This window comes from Platichthys flesus, chromosome 7, assembly GCF_949316205.1.
Source record: "Platichthys flesus chromosome 7, fPlaFle2.1, whole genome shotgun sequence".
Taxonomy (NCBI): domain Eukaryota; kingdom Metazoa; phylum Chordata; class Actinopteri; order Pleuronectiformes; family Pleuronectidae; genus Platichthys; species Platichthys flesus.
This window is the reverse complement of record NC_084951.1, coordinates 27,531,204-27,541,486: the sequence shown is the minus strand read 5'-3', so window position 1 is coordinate 27,541,486 and position 10,283 is coordinate 27,531,204. Positions and strand designations below refer to the sequence as shown.

Below are 10,283 nucleotides of genomic sequence, written 5' to 3'. Positions count from 1 at the left end.
CCTCTGCCCCCCCCCCATGCTCTCTCCTCCAATCATCTTCATCTGCTTCATTCATCCCGTCTTCCTGCTCTCTCTCTGATCCTTCACTTTCTGAGCTGCTCTCATTAAACAGTCCACCAGACCTGTGAGGGAAATACAAGCTGATGTTGAAACTGTAGAAATGGTTTGTGTGTGTCTGTTTGTGTCTGTGTGTGTGTGTGTGTGTCAGAGTGCTTCAGACAGGCCTCCATCCATCCTGCTCGACACACACCATTTATTCCATGATCACTTATTCAGTAGCAGAGACTCAGACAGAGAGCGACGGGATGTTGAACCGGCTCCGGCAATAAATACTGAACCATTTAACACCAACACCCCCCCCCCCCCCACACACACACACACACACTTCTGAGACTCATGAGGGGAGAGTCCATTAGACACAGCTACGCAACTCTTTATGAATTCATCTGAACAGACACAGGTTCATCAGGACGGAGGAAGGAAAGCTGAAAAGAGAGAGAGGGGGAGGGGGGAGGGAGGGAGGGGGGAGGGAGGGAGGGAGGGAGGGAGGGATGATGAAGAGTTCTGGAGACACTGACAGAGATTTCTGGAGTTATTAGACTGATGATGATGATGATGGTTGTAACAGTGATGTGAGGAAGAGTTTGATGATGAAGAGGAGGAGGAGGAGCCTGGAGGCTTTGGACACATGTTGACGTCTGCAGAGGGACGAGAGGACTTGTGATGTCCTCGTCTTCCTCAGTGTCTCTCCAGCCGGGGGACGATTGTGGCTTTGATGAAAACATTTTCCGCATTAAGGCAAAATGCCTCCGTTCATTATTTCCTCACAAACACTAAGACAACACAACACACTGTGTGAGTCGTCTGCAGCACATTGTGTCTCCATGTAGACGCTCTGTCCAGGGTGTCTTCAGCGGGGGACGGACGGATGAAGGTTCTGACCATGTGGCTCGTGGTGATGACGAGTTTCCTGCAGACAAAGAAAAATATGATTTAATGTTTAATGTTGAACTGAGTCAATTGTGTTAATCATTCAAATTGAAGCAGAAGATTCAGGTGGAAGCACGCCCCCTGCTGGGCAGTACGTATACCTGATAACAATAAGAGTGTGTGTGTGTGTGTGTGTGTCAGTGTGAACAGTGTGTGTCTGTGTGTGTGTGCGTCAGTGTGAACAGTGTGTGTCTGTGTGTGTCAGTGTGTCAGTGTGAACAGTGTGTGTGGTTCAGGTGAACAGGCTCGGCCCGACATGATGACAGATTCATATGATCATGTAGATTTATGTCTGACCGACTTCCAGACACACGCCTGTTTGTCGATGTCCGTCCTCGTGAAGACAAGCTGCAGTTTGCAACTGTCCAGTGTCACATGACGTGTGTGTGACGTGTGTGTGACGTGTGTGTGACGTGTGTGTGACGTGTTAATGTGAGTTCTTTGTTCTCCTTCACGTGTCAGCTCCGTGTTCATCGATCAGACACACTCATAGAAATCATAGTGAAGTCTTTTCAGAATGTGAATTCATAATGAACGTTTGTCTCCTCAGACGATTCCTCGTCAGAGAGCGGCAGCGGCCCCCCCGCCCTGACCCCGCCCTCCTCTGCCCTGTCAGAGGGCGCCATCATCAGGGAAGCCAAGATACTCAATGGCGGCGGGGGGGCGGCTCCTCTGGACTTCAGCACGCCGTCCTCCTCGTCCTCGTCCTCCGAGGACCAGCAGCCCATCAACCTGAGTGAGCTGCCCCCCCCGCGCCTGGCCACCTCCCACCTGCCCCTCACCGTGTCGGCGGCGGCAGCGGCCCTGCTGGGGGCCCTGCACCCCAACGCCCCCGAGGAGCTGCGCAGGAAGTTCCCTCTGGCCGCCAAACCCCCCCCGGCTACACACCCGGCCCTGCCGCTGCCGCACACTCCTCACACACACAACACACACTCTCAGGCCCACGCACACACCGCCGAGCTGCGACTGGACCGAGACAGCAGAGACTACGGAGGAAAGGTCAGAGGTCACACACACGTCACTGAAGTAACACAACATCCCTGAAGTAACACAACATCACTGAAGTAACACAACATCACTGAAGTAACACAACATCACAGAAGTAACACAACATCACTGAACTTACACAACATCACTGAAGTAACACAACATCACAGAAGTAACACAACATCACAGAACTAACACAACATCACTGAAGTAACACAACATCACTGAAGTAACACAACATCACTGAAGTAACACAACATCAGAGAAGTAACACAACATCACTGAAGTTACACAATATCACTGAAGTAACACAACATCACAGAACTAACACAACATCACAGAAGTAACACAACATCACTGAACTTACACAACATCACTGAAGTAACACAACATCAGAGAAGTAACACAACATCACTGAAGTAACACAACATCACAGAAGTAACACAACATCACTGAAGTAACACAATATCACTGAAGTAACCCAACATCACTGAAGTAACACAACATCACAGAACTAACACAACATCACTGAAGTAACACAACATCACAGAAGTAACACAACATCACAGAACTAACACAACATCACTGAAGTAACACAATATCACTGAAGTAACACAACATCACTGAAGTAACACAATATCACTGAAGTAACACAATATCACTGAAGTTACACAATATCACTGAAGTAACACAATATCACTGAAGTAACACAAGATCACTGAAGTAACACAACATCAGAGAAGTAACACAACATCACAGAAGTAACCCAACATCACTGAAGTAACACAATATCACAGAAGTAACACAACATCACAGAAGTAACCCAACATCACAGAAGTAACACAACATCAGAGAAGTAACACAACATCACAGAAGTAACCCAACATCACTGAAGTAACACAACATCAGAGAAGTAACACAACATCACTGAAGTAACACAACATCACTGAAGTAACACAACATCACAGAACTAACACAACATCACAGAACTAACACAACATCACTGAAGTAACACAACATCACTGAAGTAACACAACATCAGAGAGGTAACACAACAGACACTAGTTCATATAGATACTGATGTGTTTTTCAGTAAATCTATCAAAGGCTTTATTCCTCACAATGACCTTACATTTAAATTCTTTAATAGGTAAAGGTTATTATGTAAAGAAGGTTATTCTTTCCTTCTTTCCTTCCTTCTATCCTTCTCACCTTCTCTCCTTCTCTCCTTCCTTCTATCCTTCTCTCCTTCCTTCTCTCCTTCTCTCCTTCCATCTCACCTTCTCTCCTTCCTTTTCTCCTCCTTGTCTGTGTACGGAGCTGAAAAGTAGTTGCTGCAGAACGATACACAAACTGACCTTGGAGGAAACACATTCCTGACAGAAAGGCTACTTGAAACAATAAAACACACTAACATAAAGTCACACACACACACACACACAGACACACACACACACAAATAGTGAAAGAGAGATATTCACACTCATGTTCCTTTTACTCATTAAGTCAACAAATATTCTTCTCACACACAACAGTTCACATGTGTGTTAGTGAGTGAGTGTGTGATGTCTAAGAACAGCTCCATCCATTGTGTGTACCTTGTATTTATGTATTTGTGTATTTGTGTCGTACATAATAGACCTGTCACTCATTTTCCTCTGTTCGTTTACATCTCAGGTTAAAATAGATAATTTAGTTTGACTCTTGAAATGTGAAAACCCGATGAGACTCTGATTCAGTGTGAAGATAACACTGATGTTAACCTTAACACTATATTATATTATAACTGTAACATTGAGTGTATAGACAGTGGATAGATGTGAAGACTGATCGTCACCTCTGGTTGTTAAATATTCACGAGAGAGTCATGCCTGTAACTGTTAGTGTGTCTGTGTGTGTCTGTGTGTGTGTAGTCTCCTCAGTACAGTTCAGGCGGCAGCTACGACAGCGTGAAGACGGACCTGAGCGCCGAGGACTTGACCACGGGACGTCCCGGCAGCCAGGCCCCCCCCGACGAGGACGACGACGACCACGACGACCACGACGACAACGACAAGATGAACGACACAGAGGGCGTCGACCCCGAGAGGCTGAAGGCCTTTAACGTGAGTCCAGGCCCCGCCCACCACGGTGTCACCACAGGGATCAAGAACACACCCTCTGGTTAACGGCATCGGTCACGTGACAGAATCGTTACGCTGAGTCGTCCCCTCGGACTGTTGAAATTGATTTAAACTTTTAGAGACAGATATTCTTCACGGGAGTCGGTTGAGACCAAAGTGGAGCATCAAGCCGAATGTGAAACGTGAGACAGAGCTTCCTGTTTCCTGAGCAAACAGAGCAGAGAGTGCATCTTTAACACAAACACACTCAGACTGTGCAAACCTGGTTTCTGAAACAGCAGTGTTGTTTTCCTGCAGATGTTTGTGCGTCTGTTTGTGGACGAGAACCTGGATCGGATGGTTCCCATCTCCAAACAGCCCAAGGAGAAGATCCAGGCCATCATCGAGTCCTGCAGCCGACAGTTCCCCGAGTTCCAGGAACGAGCTCGCAAGCGCATCCGCACCTACCTCAAGTCCTGCCGACGCATGAAGAAGAACGGCATGGAGGTACTGCCCCCCCGCTGATATGTGTGTTTCATTAGCTTCTCTGGTAGCGACACATCTTCAACACACAGCTCAATAAACAACGATATCAATTATCTATCGATTATTCATGTCTGAAAACCATAAGAGGCTTTTTATAAAGTCCTGGATATCCAGGAATCCTCTTGATAAAGTAAAGTCAGTAAACTGGAGTGAAGCCTGATGATCTGATGATCTGATGATCTGATGATCTGATGATCTGGTGATCTGATGATCTGATGATCTGGTGATCTGATGATCTGATGATCTGATGATCTGATGATCTGGTGATCTGATGATCTGATGATCTGATGATCTGATGATCTGGTGATCTGATGATCTGATGATCTGATGATCTGATGATCTGGTGATCTGATGATCTGATGATCTGGTGATCTGATGATCTGGTGATCTGATGATCTGATGATCTGATGATCTGATGATCTGGTGATCTGATGATCTGATGATCTGATGATCTGATGATCTGGTGATCTGATGATCTGATGATCTGATGATCTGATGATCTGGTGATCTGATGATCTGATGATCTGATGATCTGATGATCTGTGGTCGATGTAGAGACAGGACGTCAGACTCTGCTGATTGAGCCAATAATTCCCACAATGCAATGCGGGCCTTTCTTGTCATTGGGTGAAGCTACAGATCCTCCTCTCTTCACTCCAGATGGTTTTTGTTCTCACGGTTTCTCTGTGTATGAACATGAGAGTGAAACAAACCTGTTCAGTGGGAACATGTGATTTAATCAAATTATTAGAACTGATTCATAAACGAGGGCGGAGCTTTAAGGTCATAGAGAGACACGTCTGAGTGAAGGACCATGAAGAAGAACTGTTCTCTGGAGTTTCTCTTTAATAACCAGAAACAAACATTTTGATCTTTTGTGATGAGCCTGTACATTGGTTGCTATAGAAACAACATGCTCTTGTTAGCTGTGACACGATTCAGATGTTTATTCATATCATAATGTACGAGCTCGGGAACACAACACAACTCACAGGACAACATGGGTTGAATTAACACAACATCTGCAGGAAGCAACAGGACGAGTGCAGATAGTTAATCTGAAATGATATGAATGAAGACAGGTGGACCTCCTGCAGGTGGAAGACGCTCATGGTGTCCTCGTCTTCTAAAGTGTCCCAGAGACGTCCTCGCCCGGTCCGGTCACATGGTCCAGAGACTGTATTGATACTGATCATAAGAGATTCTGTAGAACCTTCAGTTCATCTGCTGCTTCATCTCCATCAGACTTTATGTAGAAACACTTTAAACATGAAGTTACAAACTGGGTCTTCTCATGTAGTGAATCCTGTTGTTGTGTTGTTGTGTTGATGTGTTCAGTTCCATCAGCACCTGTTGGACTTGTGTCTGTTGATTGACATTGATTGACCTCTTGATCTCCTCATGCAGTCACACTGATCATGCAGTCACACTGATGGAATCTGTGTGTCACTGCTGCCCCCCAGTGGTGAGGCCTGATGTCTCTGTGACATCATCAGAGTAAAAGAGTGGCTGAGACCTGAAAACCAGTTTGATAGGACCAGTTTGGATCTGCACACTTTCTTAACTTCATGGAGGAACTGATGATGAACACGTTCTCCACTTCTGTGGACTAAACTTTCTGATCCATTTTTTATCTCCATCGTAGAAAGAGAACGTGTTCGATTGTCAGAACGAGTTGTTAACGTGATGTTTCCACATGTGTGTGTTTGTGTGTGGCCTCAGACCCGGCCCACTCCTCCTCACCTCACCTCAGCCATGGCCGAGAACATCCTGGCGTCCGCCTGCGAGAACGAGTCACGCAACGCTGCCAAGAGGATGCGTCTGGAAGCCTATCACGTGAGTGTGTGTGTGTTCTGTGTGTGTACTGGTTCATTGTTCACTTGTTCTAGATCCTCTTCTTGAAGGTTTTTCTTCTGACTTCTGATCAATGCACCGGTTGTTTGGTTTTGCCAGGATGAGCAGATCTCTCCGGAGAAGCCGTCCAGCGGCGCTCTGAGGGAGCCGGCGTCCCTCGCTCACTTCTCACTGGCCGCCGCCGCCTTCTCCTCGCAGGCCGGCTCCGCCTTCTCCTCGCAGGCCGCCTCCTCCTTCTCCTCGCAAGCCGCCGCCTCCGCCTTCTCCTCGCAGGACGCTCAGCTCTACATCAACGGAGCCGGCTTGAGTTACGGTTATCGTGGATTCCCGGGCCTGGGCTCTGCTCAGGGCAACGGTGAGGACGAGAGAGGGATGGAGGACGGATCAAGAGAGAGGAAGAAGAGAGAGAGAGAGGAAGAGTGAGAGAGAGAGTTAAAGAAGAGAGAGAGGAAGAAGAGTGAGGGGAAGAAGAGTGAGAGAGGAGGAAGAAGACAGAGAGGAGGAAGAGTGAGAGAGAGAGTGAAAGAAGAGAGAGACAGTAAGAAGAGAGAGGGAAAGAAGAGTGAGAGAGGAAGAGAGAGAGAGAGTGCAAGAAGAGAGAGAGAGGAAGAAGAGATTGAGGAAGAACAGTGAGATAGGAAGAAGAGTGAGCGAGGAGGAAGAGAGAGAGGAAGAAAGGAGAGAGAAAGGAAGAAGAGTGAGAGTTAAATAGAGAGAGGAAGAAGAGAGAGGAAGAGTGAGAGAGGGAGTGCAAGAAGAGAGAGAGGAGGAAGAGACAGAGAGGAGGAAGAGAGAGAGGAAGAAGAGCGAGAGGAAATAGAGTGAGAGAGGAGGAAGAAAGGAGAGAGGAAGAAAGGAGAGAGAAAGGAAGAAGAGTGAGAGTTAAAAAGAGAGAGGAAGAAGAGAGAGGAAGAGTGAGAGGAAATAGAGTGAGAAAGGAGGAAGAGAGAGAGGAAGAAGGGAGAGAGAAAGGAAGAAGAGTGAGAGGTAAAAGAGAGAGAGAGGAAGAAGAGACAGAGAGGAAGAAGAGAGAGTGGAATAAGAGACAGAGAGGAATTAGAGTGAGAGGAAGAAGAGAGAGCGAGGAAGGAGAGACAGAGGAAGAAGATGAAGAAGAAGGAGAAAGGAAGAAGAGAGAGAGGAAGCTGGAAGCTAAGAGAAGGAGAGAAGTGGAGGTGATGAGGGAGAGAAAGGAGGATGACAAGGAAACGAAGTGAAGGATGATTTAGTGATGAATAAGAAGGAAGAGGAAACTAAGGAGTGAAAGCAGATGGAAGTGAAGTTTGTCATGTTTTTCTAATATTTAATTTTTTTTTTTCTCTCCTCCTCCATTCTTTCGGTACCTCCCTCCTTTACTTCACCATCTCAACCTCCTCCCTCCTTTCTCTCCATCCCTTTCTCTCCATCCCTCCTTCTTCAACGCTCCTCCTCTCCTCACCCATACTCTCCTCTTTCCTTCAGGCCCCACAGACCTCAGCATGAAGTCCCTCTCCTCCGCCAACATCACTAACTCCGCCTCCTCCGCCGCCGCCAGCAGCCTGGCTGGACGAGGCAGCGGGGGTGCTGGAGGGGGCGGGGCCTCAACCCAGCTCAGCCAACCGGAGATCACAGCCGTGCGTCAGCTGATCGCCGGCTACCGGGAGTCGGCCGCCTTCCTGCTGCGTTCAGCCGATGAGCTGGAGAACCTCATCCTGCAGCAGAACTGATTCATGGGAAGCCCAGACACACACACACACACACACACACACACACACACAGACACACACACACACACACACACACCGACACACACACACACACACACTTTATCCTGCTCTCCTCTTTGAAGCCGAACACAAGACTTGATGGTGTTTCTGCTCCTCCCTCCTGAAATCGTTTTCTCCTCATTTGCCTTTTCTCCTGAAACTTTTACCTCTTCTCGTTTAGAGGAGGTGGGACGGGGGGGGGGGGGGGCAAACAATCCCGGCCCAGCCCCCTGAAAATCAAACAATCCACCAACAACCTCAATAAATCACTTCTGCCTGAGAGGGGGGGGGGGGGGGGGGTGTTTTGTTTGAAGGAAAAGGAGATGAGCCGTTGGACTGAATCTGCTCCTCTGTGGAGGACTCTCACAATCAGCTCCTCACTCCGAGCCGAGGAGGAGGAGGAGGAGGAGGAGGAAGTTTTTCTCTGAAGCTCCGACCCAGTGGGGGTTTGATTGACAGGTGCCCCGACCAACACTGTCTTACGATCGTAACAATGACTCCCTGACGTAGTTCTGAGGAGTTTACTAAACGACTTTTCTGCGACTGACGATTTTATTGTTTTATGGGGGGGGGGGGGGGGGGGGCCAGTGAGCAGTTGATTTCCAGTTTTTTTTTTCAAGTGACTGAAGGAAGCGTTTTGAATCTTTCATATAAAACTAAACCCGGGGACGACTCAGCGTCTGGAGCCGGAGGCGAGTGGAGAAGAAATGTGATAAAAAAGTTGTTTTCGTTTAAATGAAAAAAAGAAAAGTACGGAGGAGGAGAGGATTTCTTTTCTGTGCTCGCTTGTAAATAAGCTCTTTGTGTCCTAAGCACTTTCCCTCAGCCTCTTGATCCTCAGCCGTGTGAACCAGGGAGCTACTTGCTACTTATGCATCCAAGACGCCATGTTGACCACCAGGAAATACCTCAGACCTGCCAATCACACACACACACACACACACACACACACACACACACACACACACACACAGACACACACCAGTTTACTCCTCACCACCTGAGGTCTTCAGGGTTCGTACATTTCGTGGCAGGAGAATCGAACTCTGTTCTCACTGAAATCTTTTTGTTTGTTCGCTGCTGTAAATAATCAGCTCATCTAAAAACTTGAGAAGAAGCAGAGTGGAGGTTTGACGAGGAGGAGACGAGACAGACTGAGGGTGCGTGTGTGTGTCTGTGTGTGTCTGTGTGAGTGTGTGTGTGTCTGTGTGTGTGGGTGTGTGTCTGTGTGTGTATGGGTGTGTGAGTGTGTGGATATAAAGGCCAATGAAACCTCAGCATCACTCCCTCCTCCTCTGTATTGGACCTATTCTACACTTCTTCTTCGTGGACCTAACCCTCCTCCTCTTCCTCCTCTGCTCCCGGGTGCAGGTGTCAGAGGAAGAGGAGGACTGCTCTGTCTGACTGTGTTTGTCTGAGACGGCCATTACTGATATTTTTGTTCTGATTATGATGATGGACTCTCATGTTGCTGCTGCTATACCAAGCCGGACCTTCTGCCATAGACCTGAAACCTCAGCGCAGGCGGGTGTTAGCTCGCCGCCGCCGCCGCGTGACCCCGACTGACCTCCGCGGCCTCGGCTGCGACTTCAGCTCGACCACGACAAAGCAAAAACAACTCAAAGACACTGAACTGTGGTGAAACCTCCCGATCGGTGTCTTCACGCTCTCACACCGCTCGGACCTCGTGTTTCTGCTTCACAGGGCTCCATTAATGTTGATTCATGTTTTTGTGGATTCTCTCTTTGTTTTCCTTTCTATCCTGTGTCGGGGGGGGGGGGTCCAAAGCAAAGATTCTCAAGTGGTGACGTGCTGCAGAGAACTGAGCGTTAATGCTTCATTATTATTCAGCCATGTTGTTTTTCTTATCAAACTAGTGGGAGCTTGAAAATCCTTTTTACTGGAAACCTGTTTGCTCCCACAGGCCTCGACCTGTGGTTGAGGTGCTAATTCACATCTGGAGAAAAACTGTTAGCTCATTTGTTTTCTTGCTGAAATGTAGACGAGCATCACTTCTCTGTCTGTCCTGTGAGTGAAGGCTTGTTTAGCCTGTTAGCTT

The 10,283-nt window shown here is 47.7% G+C and overlaps 1 protein-coding gene across 2 annotated transcripts in view; it reads left to right on the top strand.

Annotated features, from left to right (window-relative positions):
- LOC133956398 (nucleolar protein 4-like) overlaps window positions 1-8,376 on the top strand; it is a 69,292-nt gene extending 60,916 nt beyond the window's left edge. Inside the window, exons 6-11 of one of the 2 annotated variants that reach the window (XM_062391398.1) lie at window positions 1,541-1,989; window positions 3,891-4,082; window positions 4,398-4,586; window positions 6,348-6,461; window positions 6,579-6,834; window positions 7,950-8,376. In XM_062391398.1, coding sequence (XP_062247382.1) covers window positions 1,541-1,989; window positions 3,891-4,082; window positions 4,398-4,586; window positions 6,348-6,461; window positions 6,579-6,834; window positions 7,950-8,185 — 1,436 coding nt within the window. In that variant the 3' untranslated portion in view covers window positions 8,186-8,376. Of the gene's footprint in view, window positions 1-1,540; window positions 1,990-3,890; window positions 4,083-4,397; window positions 4,587-6,347; window positions 6,462-6,578; window positions 6,835-7,940 lie in introns of both variants that reach the window. The other variant, XM_062391397.1, reaches the window with a different exon arrangement.
- The last annotated feature ends 1,907 nt before the right edge of the window (window positions 8,377-10,283 follow it).